This window comes from Cornus florida, unplaced genomic scaffold (genome assembly GCF_030987335.1).
Source record: "Cornus florida cultivar Cherokee Brave unplaced genomic scaffold, ASM3098733v1 CherokeeBrave_3.0.0_Hap2_Chr08, whole genome shotgun sequence".
In the NCBI taxonomy this organism is placed as follows: domain Eukaryota; kingdom Viridiplantae; phylum Streptophyta; class Magnoliopsida; order Cornales; family Cornaceae; genus Cornus; species Cornus florida.
Genome location: NW_026775578.1, coordinates 59,959,720 through 59,979,696, shown reverse-complemented (window position 1 = coordinate 59,979,696; position 19,977 = coordinate 59,959,720). Strand labels below are relative to the sequence as shown.

General features: G+C 36.5%; 2 protein-coding genes across 4 annotated transcripts; one reads left to right on the top strand and one right to left on the bottom strand.

Moving 5' to 3' along the window:
- The first annotated feature begins 399 nt into the window (after positions 1 to 399).
- On the top strand, positions 400 to 5,146 carry LOC132271817 (uncharacterized). Its single transcript, XM_059773309.1, has 2 exons — positions 400 to 730; positions 4,896 to 5,146. Exons 1-2 carry the CDS (start codon positions 548 to 550, stop codon positions 4,968 to 4,970), a joined length of 258 nt encoding a protein of 85 aa, XP_059629292.1. The 5' UTR covers positions 400 to 547; the 3' UTR covers positions 4,971 to 5,146.
- An 898-nt stretch (positions 5,147 to 6,044) lies between these two features.
- LOC132271816 (DNA mismatch repair protein MSH3) lies at positions 6,045 to 19,777 on the bottom strand. 3 transcript variants are annotated; one of them, XM_059773307.1, is made up of 13 exons: positions 18,285 to 19,777; positions 14,028 to 14,219; positions 13,545 to 13,709; positions 13,205 to 13,303; positions 12,873 to 13,124; positions 11,424 to 11,678; positions 11,199 to 11,330; positions 10,190 to 10,456; positions 10,034 to 10,105; positions 8,677 to 8,826; positions 7,781 to 8,275; positions 6,551 to 6,843; positions 6,045 to 6,364 (listed from the first exon to the last, which is right to left on the bottom strand). In XM_059773307.1, the coding sequence occupies exons 1-12, from the start codon at positions 19,491 to 19,493 to the stop codon at positions 6,553 to 6,555; spliced, it is 3,579 nt and encodes a 1,192-aa protein (XP_059629290.1). In that variant the 5' UTR covers positions 19,494 to 19,777; the 3' UTR covers positions 6,045 to 6,364; positions 6,551 to 6,552. The 3 variants fall into 3 exon arrangements, with proteins under 3 accessions (XP_059629290.1, XP_059629289.1, XP_059629291.1); XM_059773306.1 differs by having other exon boundaries at positions 6,045 to 6,351; positions 18,285 to 19,776; XM_059773308.1 differs by having other exon boundaries at positions 6,045 to 6,351; positions 10,190 to 10,450; positions 18,285 to 19,775.
- Between the last annotated feature and the right edge of the window lie 200 nt (positions 19,778 to 19,977).

Genomic DNA, 19,977 nt, shown 5'->3' with positions numbered 1-19,977 from the left:
AAAAAGTTATTTGGATTTAATTTGAGTTTTTAAGATTGTTTTGGCTCTTTCCATATCTATACGAGCTTATACAAATTTATGTTACTAAACTTAAGTTCATGCAAGCCAATATTCATGATATTTTATTATGTTTTAAGCTTGTATGAGTCCTGAGAGCATATGTTTATGAACATATATAAGTGAAGTTGATCAATATTAAACATCAATCAATTTCTTAAATAAACAAATTTAGAAATCGAGCTCAAGCTCGAGTCATCTGCTCAACTATTTGGTGGGTGTGTGAACTTAGTTTTAATTTGCGGAAATATAAAAATAATAAAAATAATAATCTTACACTTGAGCGACGTCGTTCTTTGGCCATCCAACTATCCAAGCCCCAAATCAGATGTGGTAGGCCAAAATCAACGGTCCGGGTGACTCACGAAGCAGCCAAATCAGGGGCATTTCAACAAAACCCCATTCGAGATCATCCATAATCATCATCTAGCTCAGTACTCTTCTGCTTCGTACTCGAATTGAACAAGAAGAACACAGAGAACATAGAGAGATGGCCGGAGATCATGGACACCACGCGGATGGGGCCCACGGAGGAGACTTCAGAACCAAAGTGTGGACCATGACCGGCGGACCTAACTGCAGGCCCAAGCACTGGAGGCGCAACACCGCCTTCGCCCTGGCCGGCATCTTCCTCGTCTGCATCCCCATCGCCATAAAATCTGCTGAGCTCGAGGTTACTCACCCTTCCCACTCCCTTCTCTCTCTCTATATATATAATTGTATAGATGCATTTGTGTGTGTAGAACAAGATCTGAGCTTAGTCCTATTTGAATCTTTACGGTCTTCGATTTTCTTATTTTCCAGATATGAAATTGGTGTTCTTGATATAGGTTTTCTGAGATTGTGATGATCTATTGTTTAACTACGATCGGGGTTTTAGGTTTTATTAAAGAGGTTTTTTTATCTTTTATTTAATTTAATTTATATATATGTACATTTCTTACTATGTGTGATTTGCAATGTAGGTGTTAAGAGATGATTTTGTAGTTAACATTTTTCACTGCGATGTATTTTTGGTGTATAGAAATTGGTTGATGGTAATGAACTGACTAATATCAAGGTCTATATGCCGAATCAGTCGCACCATTTAGGTTCATGGAATTATATCGCTAATCATCGTTCTCTAATTTGTTTGGATTGAAGAGTGTTAGTGGCCTGCGAATATATTAAAGGATTCAAATATTAATAGTTTTCGATAGGTTATTTGGGCTTTGAGTTTTTAGCCTTTTGTAGCTCATATGAGTAAATGAATTGCCTTGCAGAGAGTACTCTCTCTAGCAATGAATAAAAGGATAAATAAGGTTTGAAGCTCAAGGAATGCACTGAAAATAGAGTTATGCAGCTTCGTTGGAGGCTGCTGTCATCCATTTTAGCCTTTGTAAATGCTTCTTACTGTATTGTTAATTTTAATTTTAATTTTTTATTTTTTTCAGGCCTTTGTGTTGGTTGAGTTGTTTGTACAGCCTTGTTTAAAATAAAGTGGCCTTTGCTTGTATAATTGTATAGATATGCTTTTAGTGGTCAAGGTGTCTCCTTCCTGTTGTTTTGATGTTCTATGTGGGAATGTAACTAAGGCCCACCTTCAATTTTGAGCTTTTAACTTGCTTTTTGTTTACGTATTAATTTGTTTATGGGGAGAAATGATTCAATCCCATTATAATTGTACACTTTTTACCTCCGTTTTGGTGAACTTTATATGAGTTCTATCCTGCAAGGTACGTGGGAGTTGGAGTTGGGTTGCGGATGGGGTGAGTGAAATCCGAAGGCTTTCTGTTTGGTTATACAAGTCCTATGATATAATGTCCCATTGATTTCTGTATTACTGTAATGTAATTGGCAACATAATCAACGATCTTAACACAAGTTTGGCCATTGTTCCATAAGATAACTTTAAAATATGATTGGGTTCTATTATTCTAACAAAAAGCCTCATCTCTTGCATGACTCAATTTAATCATTTTTGTTAGGTGATGCATTTAGGACACATTATTTAGTGACACTGCCATTAGGTTGGATTTACTAAGGCTTAATCAGCTCAATTGAACTCTGCAAACCCTGATCTATTAGAATGCAGTCACACCTATCCTTCTTTCACCATTTAGCTTCCTCTCAAGTCATATCTTCTTTAGATCAGAGGCCATCATCATGTCTTTATTCCCTGCCTAGTCTGATATTGCTTTTGGCATTCCTCTTGTTCCTTGAACAATTCAACTTCAATCAAAATCACTTATCGGGGTTCATCTATTGGTCTTCATTTGTTCAGGACCACACCTTGTAACACTAATTTCCCTTATCTTGTACTTAATTGGTGTTGCCTTTGGCTTCTCATGAATCCTAAGATAAAAGGGTTAGCCTAGTGCATGAGGCTCCCACCATTACGGGGTCTAGGGAGGGTCAAGTCCATGTATGCAGCCTTACCTCTGCATGCAGAGAGGCTATTTTCCTTTTTTGAATCCGTGACCTCCAGGTCATAGTGGAACAACCTTACCGTTGCGCCAAGGCCCACCCTTTCTTAAATCCTAAGGTGTGACTATAAATTTATATTTTGTATTGCATCAATCAAATTTATTGTAGGATGTGTATTAGATGTACATAAACTACAAGTGTTTGTTAATGGTTATTTATCAAAAGGCACCAGACCATTGTGAATGTGATTTATTTTATTGTATCATGTGGAGAAATCCTTTGGTGACCTTGAAAATGAATATTAATTTTATGGCGAAGGGGTTCTCGTTCTTGTTTCATTAAATTATACACCTCTATAGCTCTAGAATAAGGGCAGGCCTTGGCGCAATGGTAAGGTTGTTCCATTGTGACCTGGAGGTCACGGATTCGAAACAAGGAAACAGCCTCTCTGCAAATGGAGGTAAGGCTGCATACATCTAACCCTCCCCAGATCCCACAATGGCGGGAGTCTCGTGCACAGGGCTAATCCTATAGATCTGGAATGAATTAAGGATGTTTGTTAATGGGGTTCTTTGCTTTTTTATTTTTTCATTTTTCATGTTGTTATTATTATTCTTATTATTTTATGATTGGGATAGGGTGGAAGTACACCTCTATTAACTATACACCTATATAACTCGGTAATTTCACTTCGGCAGATTGTCATTCCTTTACTGCATTGAATTAGTTCTCAAGAGAAAGAAGTACAGTAAACTAGCTTTGTTAAATTTTATTGTGATCAAAGCTCATGATTAAAGTTTGGTAATCTGATGCTCAAATTTATGATGAAGCCTTCAGAAGTTGGGGAAGAAGCATAAAACCTGTGTGAGAATCCTGAATAGTTTGGACAACGTTTTGTTGAGTTGAGTTTGTGCTTATCTCAACTTGTTAAAGCCTCAAATCCCAACTACTTGCGACAACATTTCGGATTTATTGATTTATTTATTTGATAAATGCCTTCAGGATTTATATTGAAAGATAATTGAAAATTTTAATAATTTTAGAATATTGATAAGTTTTATCATGTCCTTTTCTTGCCACCTATGTTTCTTCTTGCTGCACTTTCTGGTTGAATCAAACTGTCTCTCCTCTTTAATCAATTTATTGGCTTCACTGCATGTGATAAACCATGTTATTTTCTGTGTCAGATTTCCGGTTCTCTGATTCAACCTATCCTCCATGTTTTTGGAGACTTATTAAATAAATAAAAAATCCATTCTCGTCTCATCCTCTTTAGGACACAGGTGGAAGGGAGAAGGAGGAATGGGACGGGGAAAATTAAAATAAAATTCTAGCAATCTTTGGGGTTTAACAGGTGATAAGCAATCAAATGCCTGAATATCCTAGGAAGCATCTGTCCATTAGATCTTTAGTCTAAATTTCATTCAGCCAGAGCTGAAATTACCAACTCTGACACAAACAGAACATGTTCCATTAACAAAACGACGAGCTATGGATTCTTCTAATACAGAATCCTGGGTAATATCTGTAATGGCAGTTGTTGGATTTCTTGTTCACTTTTTTTCTATTAAAAAAGTGTGATAATAGTTACAAAACATCTACACTCCACACATCGTTTCGACGAACTTGCGCATTTGTCTCATTGACAGAAGAAAGAATGTCAGGGCATGAAGAATCTGGAGCCCATTAGGACTTAAGTGTGAATATCTGTTTCATTTTGACAATTTGAGGTGGATTCTTTAAGCCTCAATCCCACAACTAAATGTGAAAGGCGCTCCTAGCCTCCTATTGTGACTACCTTTATTTCTTATTGATTTGTATAGGATAACAGTTCCCAGGTTTTTCAATTTAGTTTCTTTTTGGTGATTTAATGTCATAGATTGCATTTAGGTTACTCCAATTGTCCGGCCAAGAATCTATTAAATGTGCATCTTTGTGGCTCTCAATACAAATTCCAACTTCCATATTGTAAACAAGTAAAGATGAATGAAAGCAATGATCTATAGGCTTCCGAGCAAGAGTCAATTTTGGGTGCTGCTGAAGTCAAGACTAGCATTTGAACCTTTGTTGTGCATCAGTTCGTGATGTCTGGTTCTTTTAAGGGATGGGACATTAGTTCTACTTCTGGCCTTCTTAGACTAAGGAACTGTTATGCTCTTTAGCGTTTTATTGAAATTTGAACTTGATTAGACACTTCGAAAGGTCCATTACGACACCCCCTTCTGCCTTTCTTTTGCTCCTTCCAGTCTTCCTGAAAAAAGTAATGGATGTAACATGTTTATGCATTTTTTTATCTTGGTTTGCTTAAAAATATCTATGAATGGACCGATTCTTTATACTGAAATTAATTTTTATAAATATCATGTCATGTTCTTGTTCTGGTTAATCTTAAACATGTACTGAGACTTCTATTACTTATTTATATTTTGCAGCAACGACCACATAATCCTGTTCGACCAATTCCCTCGCAGCTCTGGTGCAAGAATTTTGGGAATAAGGAATACTGATTTGTTATTGTTAGTGAAACATCTATAAAAGTTTGTCATTAGGCAAGTTGTGTCTTGCTTTTTGTAGTCTATTGTGGGGCAAGTGTTTGTGCTTGAACTTTGCTTTCTGGAATGGTGTTATCGTTGTGAGCATCATTTCTAAATGAATAAGATAATGACTCTTGGGCTTGTTTCAATATGTGATGAAATTTGTTTGACCTATTAGTGTACAACCGTGCTTTACAAGTTCATTTTGCTGAAGAAATGTAAAGATTGAAATCATCACAGGCTGATCCATTATGTTCATATTTTGTCATTCTATATACAAAAGCTTTCTTGGCAATTCTTATCACGCCATAATGAAGGGATTTATGTTGGTTTTCTTCATCAAAGGGAGATCTCTATCCGGATATTTGTTCAACGTGTAGAAGCTTTAGCGGCAATTCATACCAGAAACGTAGGTTCAATTTTGTATCGGAGTCTTGTTTTGAAGATACTTTCTTTTTGCCTTTTCTCTTCCAGCTCTCTTCATAACTGGTTCTCGATGGGATTTATTATTTAGCTCTGGATTCAAACATTTCTGTGTCATCCAGATTCTCTCTCGTCATCAAAGAGGCACGACCAGAGTGGTGGCTACTAATGGCCTCTTTCAGAATATTGGAACCAACCCTGGCTACAATGACGAACTTGGATCTTCTCTTGTACATACTAGTGGTTTGAATCTTCATAAAATAGCGGTGACAGTGATCATCAAATCAACAATTCTCATTTTAAGTTGACCTTGTAAGATGCGACAGTCATTGGATACTCGTGCTGGAGAGGATTCAAGTTTGGCAACGTTCATCAGTTGTATTGTAGTACTCTGTATTATAATCACAGTCGTGTCCACTGCTATACTGCAACCCTGCAAAACAGCGGAGGATCAATGCACATCCTCACTCTCAAGCTCGGGGGCGCTTCTGGCTCGGGGCCTCACAGTGACACCTCTTTTCCTGACTCATCCCATCGGCTATGTTGTTTACCGGCATGCCGCCATATGAGATATTGTTTTTGTTTTTTCCATTTTTTAATGAGAGAGAGAGAGAGAGAGCAATAAAAAAAAAAGTATTATTTATATAATTTACAATACACATTACTCAATTTCTATGCTTCTATCGGTACAGCTTCGTTCTCCCTGCACTATATATGCCATTTTGCTTTCAAGATGGCCATTTACATCTGAAGAGGTACAAAAGTGAGTAAATGACTCAATGAACCGATGCGAACTGGAATGGACAAAACTGCTGAAGACCCGTGCAGATGCAAATACAATGATAACATTTAAGTTCCCTGCGCCTCTCATGGTTGGGCAACACAGGCACTTGAAGTCCACAAAGTTAAATCCGATACAAGATAGGATACCCTATGAGAAAGATCTGATTCAAGTCAGAAAGTAAAAGATAGTATAAATGGATATCATCCTCAACAAATAAACTCGACACGTCCACAGAACCAAAACTAACATAAACAATTTATAATGTTAATAAAGGATTATAGACATCATGAGATGAATCGAAGCACAAAAAAGAAACAAAGTAAGGCAGGAAGGCTAGATACTTTACCTTTACCTATTGATCAACTCCATTCCAATGCTTCTAGCATGCTTCAACAACTGCCAGCTTTTGGCAAGATCATCATCTCCCAAAGCAGAGTTCAGGCTCGAAAAGAATTCCCTGTAAGCATCAGTCAATTCTTCTAAGTCCTCAATCTCTCTGCCAGCTTGTGCTGATTCTTGATTAACTACGAGTGTTTCTTTTATTGACTTCAATGCTAATCTGTCTTTTTCTCTGTTGCTCACTGCTGCTTCCAACTTTGAAGCCATGACAATGGCCCGACGAATACATGAAGAAGGTAACTGGAAACGAAACAAATATTAGCCCAAATCACTAAAATAACAGTTTAAAATGAATGTAGTAGATAGGGAGCTTTTAGATAAGAAATGCTCCAGTGAGAATAGACCTATTTTGCCCAGCCTCATTTTAATTGTCCAAAGAGTTCTATTTATTTATTTATGAGAAACTAAGTTCCCTTATCTTCCTAAGAAGGGCTTCAGTCCCATTCTTGTTCACGAAGTTGTAGATTTTAAGCGGATCCACAACTAATTCGCGGATTACAAATATCTGTATTGCAGACGCACAAGTATTGGTACAATGACCAAATTAAGGCCCATATAATTCGTGTTTTTCTAGCTAATTTTCTCAAACTTGTAAGGCTGCATACATACTCCTGATCCACCTCCATTTGGATCCAGCCTGGAGCACGCTTGAGATTCAAAAATAAAACAATTGATGAGTGGTCGACATGACTCAGATCCTCGCCCACCATCAACATGCTGGACTTGGTTAACAGCAAGATGACAATCACCATGTTATTAGAGAGGCGTTTCTATTTTTTATCTCGACAAAATCCAGGACTCGATAACAAAGTAAACAAAGCATAATATGCAAATATATACACCAGTGAGATTTAACTTTTGTTGCATCTCCTCCTCCTCCTAGGTTGAGGGTTAAGTCAAAATTGGGGCAATAATGGGTGTGGGTGTGGGTGTGTGCATAAATGCAATTATATCATAAAGATTGTGCATGCATGAATTTGATACAGGCGCTTTAGATCCAGGTACTTTTCATTTCTATTACTCAAGCTCTCTCATTCAGCATTCTGGACACTTTGGTAAGGGCTAATTTTCAGTCTGCAGGTCTTTTGCTCCTGGATTGTGACACGAAATTACCATAACAAGTATGCTTTATATAACTTATTCTGCTTTACTATAGGGAGATGGGACAGCAAGTAACCTGTGCAAGCTGAGAGACCTTAAATCCAAAACTTCTCTCTGAAACACCAGGTACAAGCTTATAAAGGTAAGTGACATCTTCATGATCCATACTGTAAACATCCTGATCAGACTTTGAGTTGACCATATCCATTTCATTATGTGATGTGAGATATGAAACATAATATGCCCCCACAGAGCCTGGAAATTCCTTCTTGATGTCAATAATCTTAGGGTAGTGGGTCACAAAGAGGACCATGCATCTTTTTTGCTCTAGAAGATGATGCAATGTAGCATAAGCAATTGCTACACCATCATGTGTACTTGTGCCTCTCCCAAGCTCATCGATAATAACCAACGAGCGTTCTGTGCATTTGTGAACTATGTGAGAAGCCTCACTTAGTTCTTCTAAAAAGGTGCTGCTTCCTCGCTGGATACTGTCAGAAGCGCCCATTCGAGTGTGGATGCCATCTAGCACATGCAGCTTTGCTGACGATGCTGGTACAAAGGAACCAACCTGGAGGAATCAGAGGACACATATTGATGAAGCTATGGCTGTGATATATATTCTTTTTGGTCAATGAAAGAAATAAATAGGTAAATTTCGTACTTCAAGATAATGATTCCCGCCCTTAAACTAGTTGGGAAAGAGAAATTGATTGGAACCTTTTATTTCAGAACATGAACAAACATGCAACAGGTACTTGAAAGATAGAAATAAGTAAATTTGTCTCATAGTTGAGAGAACCTTTTACAAATATGACACTGGGGATGTGAGAAAATAGATCAAGCTGGCATACCACCACAAATTCTCTCATTTCTTCAAACAACAATTACTGAAAATCTTTGAGACATCATAGAATAGGTAATAATGAACAGCGAAATAACATCAATGTGAGCTCTAAATACTGATTATACCTGAGCCATAATAGCAATGAGAGCAACTTGGCGAATATAGCAACTCTTTCCTCCCATGTTTGGTCCAGTTACAATCTGACAGCACTCTCCTTCAGCATGCAAATTTGTGTCATTTGGGACAAAATTGTCTTGTAATATAGTCTCCATAACCTGGTCAGAAATTATTGTGAAAACAGTAAAGATGTGAATTACATAGAAGTTCAAAAACATTAAGAACTGGACACAACATAATAAACCTCTATCATCTTTTCAAATTCAAAATTGCCAAGTCAGCATCCATGACTTAATATATATAATGAGAATGATCTGTTGATATAGTTCAGAACCTAGCATAACCAAAGTGACTTTTTTTGAAAGTGACTTGTAGAAAATTAGCTAATAATTGACAAGCATACTTTCTCCTAAATTTCAGTATTCCTATTAATCGAATTCCACACCATTTTTCCCAGAGGAAGGCACATCAAACGACCTACATACTCAGATCTGCAACCAGATGCCTGGGATGCCAACTTGCTAGATCAAAAACTGATTAGGGCAAAGCATCCCAAATTTTTGTTACCACAACTTCATGTGTGTCTCTGCATGCATTCAATGTGTGTGCATGCATGCACGTGCGCCTGTGTATGTGGCTATGTGCTCATGAGAGAGAGAGAGAGATCAAAACCAAAACCTGATAAGAGCAAAGCATCCCAATTTTGACCAGCAACTTTGTGTATGTTGGCATGCATTCAATGTGTGAGAGAGAGACATTACACATTACTGACTTGCCAGGTCTTCGGCTACATCAACTGATATAGATAAATTGAAATAAGCCGCCCCTATCTTCAAGATTCATGTGCTTATGTACCCCATTGGAATCTAAAAAGTATGATTATAATTTTTTAACAATTTTTCTTTCGTAAACCTTACCGACATGATTAGCAGTCTGTTCAAACAGATGCCTGGAAATTTTCTAAAACCTCAATTATATTTACACATCAAACAACAGCCTAATCCACTCAAGAAAAAACAATCAAAGGAGAAGTCTGACCCTAAAGCTCCTAACACAGATGGAAAAGGTTTCTCATTGTAAAAACGAGATTATCATATTAGCGTGAGCAGTCATAGTTAAAGAGATTATCATATTACCTTAAAGTCTAACCTTAGAGCTCCTAATACAGATGGAAAAGGTTTCTCATTGTACAAAAGAGAGTATCATATTAACGTGAGCAGTTAAAGAGAGTATCATATTATCTTGAGCACTCATAAAAATAGGTACTTTAACCTTTTGAATAATTCGTATCAATGAAATATTATCGTTGTACCAACAAGTCATATTTTGAAACACTACACGTTGATTTAGTGAACAGTTACATACCGGATGACGACCAGAACGAATATGTATTTGCACAGGTTCATTGTGATTTACAAAAAAAGGACGGACATAATTCTGCAAACAGAGATTTTGGAAAGATTACATGACATAAACTTTAAAAAGATGAAAAGTAAAGCTTATAGTCCCTCAAGAGTAAACCTTATTTCTTGAAAGAGTGGCTAGTGAATGTAGACAATCCAAAGCAGCTAGTGCTTGTACAGCAGATTGGAATTCGGCATAATGTTTACCAAATTCCTTCAGAAAAGAATCCCAAGCAGCTCGACAGACAACAAGAAGCTCCTCATTTGCCAGAGATGACTGATCTAAAGCAGTCAATACTTCAGGTGGGTGATAGCGTATTGTTTTCTTCGTACTATTTACCTTCACCCAGTTTGAAGGTACCCTTATATCTGATGGCAACTGCAGCTAAAGCTACATTAAAGTAGGTCCAAACACAAACTAGCGTCATAGAAATAAGATGAAGAATTAGGATATCAATAGAGATATTTAATAAACAACCACACAACATCAATCTCCCAAAGCGTACTGGGGCAACATAAGTCTAGCAACTATGCTGGATACCATTAAATATAAAATTTAGATTTAAAATAAAAAACATAAATATTATAAAATAACACTACTATATTAGAGTCGAATCTCAGGGCAGATATCCACTAAATATTGCTGGGAAAAAAGAATGAAAAAACAAAGGTAACAGGAAAGAGTTGCTCTTGAAGTTGAGTCTGGTTTAAGTCATTAATATTCCAAAATTTACTACATTAATCAACCAGAAGTACCAGTGTGCTTCTACTACAAACCACAATCCTAGCCCCATAATGCCATAAAAAGAGTCCTCCTTTTTAACTAAACTATGCCTCCACCAAAAAGAATTTACACACTTGCTTAATTCAGAAACAACACTGAAGTCTGGAGTTCTTTATCTAATAGACATTTATGCCAAAATATATTTCTAAATTTAGCAACCCAAACACTTGTTAAAGTCAGTGATATCCTAGTGAAATAAAAACAATTAAGTAAGAATTCACAAAAAATATTAAGAGATTTTGAAGTCACAAAGAGAGAAATATCATTTTGAATAAAGAAGTTAGAATTTTGACATAACAAAATCCATGAGAGAAACTATTTCAATTAAATTGAACTCAACTACCTCAATCAAATGTGTTGTTCCAGACACACTTATGAATTCCAATTTGTGCATTTTAAGCTGTTTGCGATACAAACCAATCAATGAATCCAAATTTTCCTTTGCCAGTTGAACGGCCGTTCGAACTCTAGCAACCTGCAGATAAATGAATTTCTCTAACAATTGGGAAAAATGAGTGAAGACAATGTGCAGCACAAATTCAAAATATGAGACATATTTGTAAAAAACCTCCGGAAATTGTCCACTAGAGATGATGAATAAGTTTTGAAGATCCCCTTGAGCAGCAGCTTCTTTATTTAGGGTGGACAAAAGTTTTCCAGCTTTGCCAATTACACTGGATGATGAAGCTGTCAAAATCAACCTCCTCAAAAGTACAGAGCGCACAGTCTTCATTGGTGTATTTTTGCTTTTGTCCTCTTCTTCAATGTGAAGTTGCTGAAGTTGTTTTCCAGCAACCAAGATCGCTTGAATGACTGATACAAACTGTACCATGAAGTGATACAGAAGATGCCAGTAAGCCTGAATGTCATTCAGTTTAAAGCAAAGGATATTGCTATCTGGCTTAATGATAAAAAATTCATTATCCCAAAAATTCTCTGCTTCCCATACATGCATGGTGATTTCATTCTCGGATGTAACTTTATCTATAGTTACCTTGCCTTGTTAACGGTGCGTTTTGGAAATTGATCCAGATTACCACAACTACTGGCATTTCAAATTCATGTGATTAAACTTTAACCAAAAAAATAAAAATAAAAAAATAAGAAAGAAAGAAAAAAGAAGAAGAAATTTAACTGCCTTGAAAAATATATTTCTAATGCAGTGGAAAATTAAAGAATCCTAGGCCATTCAGATACTCTAAATCGATGATCAATAGCTCCCTATAAAATCATCACGAAAACAATAGACGACGTACTAATTCAGTAAACTCTTTATGCAATATGCAAGGGCTTCACCATCAATTGAACAACACTCTACCTAGAACATTAAATGAACCAAAGAACAAAAGAATAGTAGTAACATTAAGAAGATTGTAATAATGTCAACTGCTTAATTTTGTAGGATCATAAAGCCAAAACTTCACAATAAAATACTGAAAAAAATTATTTAAAATTAAATGAGATTACAGTACAACTTAGGCAACGATGGTACCTAAACATTGCCTACCCAACCCCTACAAATAAAAAGAAAAAAAAGTGTGTGTGAGAGAGAGAAAGTGCAAGAGATTAAAAAGGAAAAGGAAAAACTCAGTACACTGGTGAGCTAAGATGGGGAACATCAACAGTCAGATTTTTCAGAACAATAACCGAAAAATATAACATTAAGAAGATCGTAATTATGTCAACTGCTTAATTTTGTTGGATCATAAAGCCAAAACTTCACAATAAAATACTGAAAAAAATTATTTAAAATTAAATGAGATTACAGTACAACTTAGGCAACGATGGTACCTAAACATTGCCTACCCAACCCCCACAAATAAAAAGAAAAACAAGTGAGTGTGTGTGAGAAAAAGCGCAAGAGATTAAAAAGGAAAAGGAAAAAACTGAGTACACTGGGGATCTAGGATGGGGCAACATCAACAGTCAGATTTTTCACAACAATAACCGAAAAATATGCAACCTAGATATCGGTACACATACACACATTAGCAAGCTTGAGGACAGACTATTTTACCTCAGATGTGGTCGCTGTTCGATGGAAAATTCTTGTTATTCCACGTTGAATATCAGGTAACCTTCCTAAAGTAATCAAAACTGAAGAAAGCACATAATTAAGCTCAGGTTGTATAAATGTGACATCAGAATCTCCAAGATCAAGGCTGCCAGAATTCTGTGAAGCTTCACAAGAGCCCATAGATTCTGCAATCTCAGAAACAGCATCGAGACGAGCAGATATCGTATTTCTATCACATAAAGGGTGAGTCACCTGTACCATGTGGAAGAACTCAAAACTAAAATATTGGAAAATAAAGAGCACAAGGAAATCACAATAAGTGCACTCCATACCCAGTGCCTAAGAAGCCTTGAACCAAATATAGTAAGAGTATGATTCATACACTGCAGCAGTGAGCCAGACTCAGAACCATCAGAGTTATTCTTCAAAACCTACAAGGTGTTTAACTAATTAAACCCAATATTTAAAAGGATGAAGAAACCAAGAACAAGATCCAGTAGCCATTGCCAATTATACGTGTTATGGCATTGATAAATGAGTATCAAGTTTCCGATGCCGATTATACATGTGCATTGATAAATGAGTAACACAAACTTCAAACGCCATAGATGATTCTAAACAAAGTCATAAGCAAATAACACCACAGCAAGCCATATAAAAAGCACCAATTACCTCTAACTGTTGAAGTGCATTGGCTGACATGGTCATCTCCATGCTGCTGGAGAAAGACCGAAATGAAGCTCCCAAGCACAGAATTCTTTCAAACCCAAATTGCTTTAAATGGCGAATGGTTATGGCTAGTGCTTGGACAGCTAAATCTGGCATGGCCATAATTCCCTTTAAAACCAATATTACATAGTTAGGGGGAAAAAAAGTAAAGATCCAGATTAAAAGGAACAAACAGAATGGAAAACCATACTCAACTACAACAATCAACACGCTCAATAAAGCAGAATAAATTTCCTGCCCCCTTTTTGACAGTAAACTATTGCCATATCCATACATGAATTTGTTACTACTTAACATTAAATTTCATGAAGTTATTGTTGCTTACCAGTAAACTATATGAAGTTATTTTCTCTTAGCCAGGTAAATAATGACCCATGGTTGAGCATAGTTCTATTCATAAAGAAAGAACATTAGTAGATATCATACCTCGATCGCCAGGTGATTATTTTCCTGCTTGGATGCCTCTGTTTCTTCTTCTTGATGATCTGCTAAGCTCTTTTTATTAATGTCCTCATACAAAGACATCACTTCAGCAAGTGCACCGCCATCTTTGAAACAATCTCGTGAGGCACACTCCACACGGACATTTGAGGCCGGTCCAGCGTATGCCAATAGCAACTAAGTAAATATTTTTCATTATTCAGCCAATATAGGATAGAAGAGCAATAAGATGGGAAGTAAACACTGTAAAATGCATGCATATGTGAGAATTGTTTTTCATGTTTGGTTGAACCAAAATTTAAACAGATTTATTGATTATAACTATGCCTGCTGATAACATAAGGAGCACTTCAACCACAATTAGGGAAGAGGGGCTAGTGGACTGGCAAAAGAAATTCATGGACTGACTTTAAAAGTAAAGCACAGACTGGCATGTCTATGTTTATCACAACTAACAGGTGATGAGAAATGACAAAGACCAATAACCGCCTTGTTTCCAGAAAGGCTCCTCTGAAGTCATGTAGTGTTCCTCTATTCATCCCTGAGATCAAGCAAATGCGGTGTTCTTGGTTTGATTCTTACACTTGGCCTTTCAAAATTTCCTACTACATAAATACATTACAGATTTCTTCCCTCCATCAAAATTGGGTTATCAAAATTCTTAGAGATATATAGTCACATGGACAAATCGCACAAGAGAAACAGAAATTGTTGTATTCATGTAACCATGTCAAATTGTGTACTTAAAAATATAAATAAATAATATAAGCAAACAAAAAATACAAATACAAATATATATTGCCTGTTATACATCCTAGCGAGGCATTGTACTTCAAATGGTCGCCAAAAGATTGTGAAAAAAAATAATTTTTTTTTAATTAGATCTGATAAATTTTTTTTTTAGATCTGATATAACAAACCAGATGGCTAAACCAGAGAGTTGAACTGGAAACCTGTAAGTCAGAAGCTTTTTTTAAGGCACCATACAGATTTGGATGCAAAAATGACAATGCATTTAACAATCCAAAAATAATATTCTTTTACATAGATTACTAGATGATCCTAAAGGATCCAACGAATTCCTAATTGGAATTGAACAGCAACATGCGAACAGTAACTGTCAGAATCGTTTCACCTGAAAAGCTCCATATGCAATTCAAGTGTCGTATATATTCACCCACCTAACTAAATTAAAGGAAAGGAGGTTGTATTAAGTAGCTAACAGATAACGTAAAACAACTACTCAGCACCCTTTTGGATCCTTCTAACGAAATATAGTATATATTTCTCCCACATACTGATGTTTTCAGGAGCTTTGATGTCCTAGCAGAAGTATTGCAGTAAACTTGGCTTGATTTATAACATCAGAGTTGTCAACTCCTTCAAAATGTTGGTTGAATTTTTTTAAAAACAGGGCCAAAATCTCCACAATGAGCATCCACAATTAACAACTATAGCATCTAAACTGGAATCTAAGGTGGCTTTTATCAAGTGATATATGTTCCCAGTTGAGACAAAAGAGCAAAAAGTGACATATTGTACAAAAACCTCAAATCACCGAGGATCTAACAAAAATTGCAACTTTTGATCTGGTTCATCAAAATATTTAGCTTTCTCCTTGACTTCCCCAAAACAAGATGGTCATAATTCTTATGCCCTCTGTTGATTCGGGCATTCTCTCTGAATTAACAGCCAGGAAAGTTATACTTCCATTACCTTTATGGCTTTATGTATACAAAAAATACTTTATTCGAAAAGTGACATATTACATAGTTCCACAGATAAAAGAACAATAAATGAAGTTGTTCAATGCACCTTTATGTAAGGGAGCCTTATAGATATAAACACAGAGCAGTAATTCTGCAGGAGCTCAAAATCGCAGCCCTAAGCCAGCTTTCATAAAATGATCATTAAACTCCTCACAAAGAACATCCCCAGTAGAAATCTCAACCACAACAATTCCAATTCTCACATCAAACCCACACTCAATAACACATTGCACATTTTCACTGATAGCCCCAGTCCCAACAGTCAACACACAAATCGGATATTGCTACAGAATGATACCCAACAGATTCAACCCATGAGCCCTAATTGTCATGGTTTCAGTTCATTTTTCAACCCCAACCTTGTACTCAGGACTCACAAGCCTCCTAACATGACCATAGGGTGGTTGATGGATTTGTTAGGGGAGGATTTACAAGGTCAGTGGAGAGAAAAAAGAAGAACTGGAAGGGGAGGGTACATAATCGTGGATTTGGCATGTGGTTAGGGATTTTAGAGGGTTTGGTAAGGTGAGTTGGGAGGTTTCATAAGTGTTTGGATGATGAGAAAATAACTGTGGCTGAGATTTTCGGCAGACGTGTTGGTGGGTTTGGGAGAAAATATTGTGAGGATGATGGTGAAGGAGGTTAAGTCAAATGACTTTTAGGTTTGGGAGCGAAGAAGCTAGAAATGGCCTCTTGATTTTTCCTTCCCATGGTGGTGGTCTCTGTTTTAGCTTTCTTCTGTGATGATTTAGAAGTGAAGGCAGTTATACACAGCGATAATTGCTTTGGAATTGGCATGCTAAGTTTCTCTTCTTCTTTTTTTCTTCTTCACTTAGCATAGATGCGAGAGAATTCATCTCCTTTCTTTTCTGTTGGTAAGTATATCATCTCCCTTCCCTACTAATAAACTACGATCCACCTCTTTATCAATGGTTAAATAATAATTGATAAGTTTAAAGACTTATCAAAAATAATAATAATAATAATTGATAAGTTTAAAGAAGCATACTCTGTATTTGTGTGAACAGACATATATACATCACATGTATGTCACCAATAAAGAAAAATTACAATTAATTACCAGAATACTGGAGAATGCAACATCTGATTCCATCTCGATCATTCTCTTCCTAAATAATCCTCTTAGAAAATATTCATTCTGTTGTCACTATTTCCTTAAGAATAACAAAAATAATATTTTTCTTCTTCTTCTAACCTCTGCTAATTTATTCATTTCAAAATTTGTCCATTTATTATAATCATGGCTTCTTTATTTCTTTTCTTTCTCTTTATTTTCTTTTTTTAATTTCAGGTACTTATGACTTCCTTACATTAGTTATAAAGCATATGTTTATTTTCATTCTTTTTCAAGCATTAATAGGAATGATGACTTTGTTCCAAATACGCAGTCTTAAAATAAAATTCACAAATTTGAGAACTCAGCATAAAAGAATAATTGACGTAGAACAACAAATGACAAAACAACATCTATTACCAAATTTCAAACCATTAATTAGTATAAACCATTCAATATTTACATAATCTATATTTGAAGGTGATAACAAGTCTAGCTTTAATATATAATGCTGTATGAAGTTTTTTTTTTTCTTTCCCTAAAATTGTGACAAATCTATGGCTTATCTTTTCTTTAAAAGAAATATTTTTTTTCTCATCTGGTAAGATTCAGCGAGAGAAAAAAAAATGGATAACGGTTTCAGGTAGTCCATTCTAATAATACTAAAGCATCCTGAATGAGATTACAACGATGACTTAAGCGAAAAGAATGTCTCACCCATATAATAAATATTTGGATAATAAAGCCACCAAACAATTTTGATGTATAAGTAACAATGTCATTTAACAAGTCAAACATAGAAAAATATATTTCCTTTTTCAGAGATTGTTAGAACCACCAAATATGAACAGATCCTGAAAAGTCCATATGCATTTCCTACTGTCTCACATACCCACAAGCCTAACCAAGCTAAAAGAAAGGAAATTCATTAAGTAGCTAACAGCCAAATGAAAACCACCACTCAGCTTGCTTTTGATCATTGTTTGAACTAGATGAGAATGATTAATTTAAATGGCACGGTACCCATTAAGGAGCTTTGTGGTTCTAGCAAAACTTTTGGTTCTTGTTCACTTCACTTGGTAGCTCTCTCCCCGACTTCCCTAAAGCAAGATGGTTATGCTTCTTATGTCTTTAGTTAAAATCAGACATAATCTATCAGAGTCAGACAGCCAAGAAAATTACCGTCCTTGTTTTTGGTAGGTAGGAAATTCCACTTTATTTAGTCAAAGAATTCTCGATTAGTACAATGACAAATTCCATAGATAAAAATAATAATAAATGAAGTCGTTTAATGCAACTATATGTAATGAAGCCTTATAGATATAACAGCAAGAAAGAAACAAATATTATTTGCTCACTAATTGTAAGACAATGAACTTTATTGCAAGTAAACACTACCTTCTCTGTTTGTGCAGAGAGAGGTTCCCCAAGAAGTAATTCCGCAGGAGACAAGCTCAAAATCACGGCCTCAAGCCCCGCCCTCATGAAATTATCATTGAATTCCCCATGAACAACATCCCCGGTTGAGATTTCAACCGCAACAATCCCAATTTTCACATCAAACCCACTCTCAATCCCACATTTCATATTTTCAGTAACAAGCCCTTTCTCAACAACACAAACCAGATAATTGCTACACGATCCACACCCCTCTTCATCACCCCCAACATCCTCAGCCACCTCCATTGTCGCCTTCGTGTACAATGCTGAAAGCCCTCTACAGAATGGCCCCAACCTATTCGACCCATGAGCCTTGATTGCTGCGGTTTCAGTTTGTTTCACAACCCCCACCTTAAACCCAGCACTCACAAGCCTCCTAACATGAACATTCAATCGAAAGGTTGGTATACTAGCAGTCAAGAAATTATGATCCATATGGGCAAAAATCCCCAAAACCCTAGCAGCATTTTCTGCATCATCACCAAAAAATCGATACTTGTATCCAACTTCAACCATCAAAAGAACATCTGGGTACTTGTCTTTTAGGTCCAGTACTTGTTGCTCCAGAGGAGTATACTTGGGATTTGAAACTGAAGGATTTGAAGAAGGTTCTAGAATGTCCTCAGAAGGCTCTAGAAGTTTCTTTAAAAATCTTTGGTGGAGGGATGGATTGGGTAGAGGAGGAATAGGATTGTGGGTGTGGGGGGAGAGTTTAGGGTTTTTGTTAGGTTTGTTTGGGGGAGGGTCATCAGGGAGGAGAGAGGAATTGGGTGAGGAGGGTACATGATTGTGGGTTTGTGGAGAGAGTTTAGGGATTTTGGAGGGTTTGGTTCTGGGTGAGGTGAGTTGGGAGGTCCTAAGGCGTTTGGATGGCGAGAAAGTGACAGTGGCTGAGGTTTTCGGGGGAGGGGTTGGTGGGTTAGGGGGAAATGATTGTGATGTTGATGGTGAAGAAGGCGAGGTTGATGGGTTTTGGGGTTTGGGAGCGAAGAAGCGGGAAATGACCTGTTGCTTCTGTTTTCCCATGGTGGTGGTGGTGGTGGTGGTGGTGGTGCTCTGTTTGGGTTTTTCTTCTGTGATGGTTTTGAGAGTAAGGGCATATATATATATATATGGGGTTGATTGGTTTGGAATTGGCGCGCTATGTCTTCTTCCCCTGTTTGGCATAGATGGAGAGAATTCATTTCCCTTTCTTTTTTTCCTGTTGGTAAAGTATGCGTTTTGTGTGTGTGTGTGCGCGTGCGCGCGCGCTTTTTTTTTTTTTTTTTTTTTTTTTTTTTTTTTTAATGTTTTCGTGGGTTTATTATTATTTTTAGGGTTTAAATCATAAAATCTCCAATACTATCATTTCTTTATCATAAAATCGCAATTTGTTTGTAAAAACTCCAACAAGTCCCAATTATGTTAGTTTGGGATATTAACATAGCGTGTCTTTACATGCATTGGCAATCAAATTTTAGTGACGAAACTATCCTTGCAAGAACATGTGACAAACATGTGCTATCAATTTTTATTTGTTATTTCAAAAATGCCCCAAAGCATCTTCAATAAGAACACCCACATAGTTGCACGTTTCTCGGTTCATCTTCTCTCCTCTATGCGTGAAAACTTTTCAGGAAGAGCCCTAGAAGCCACCAAGCCACCTTTCTTT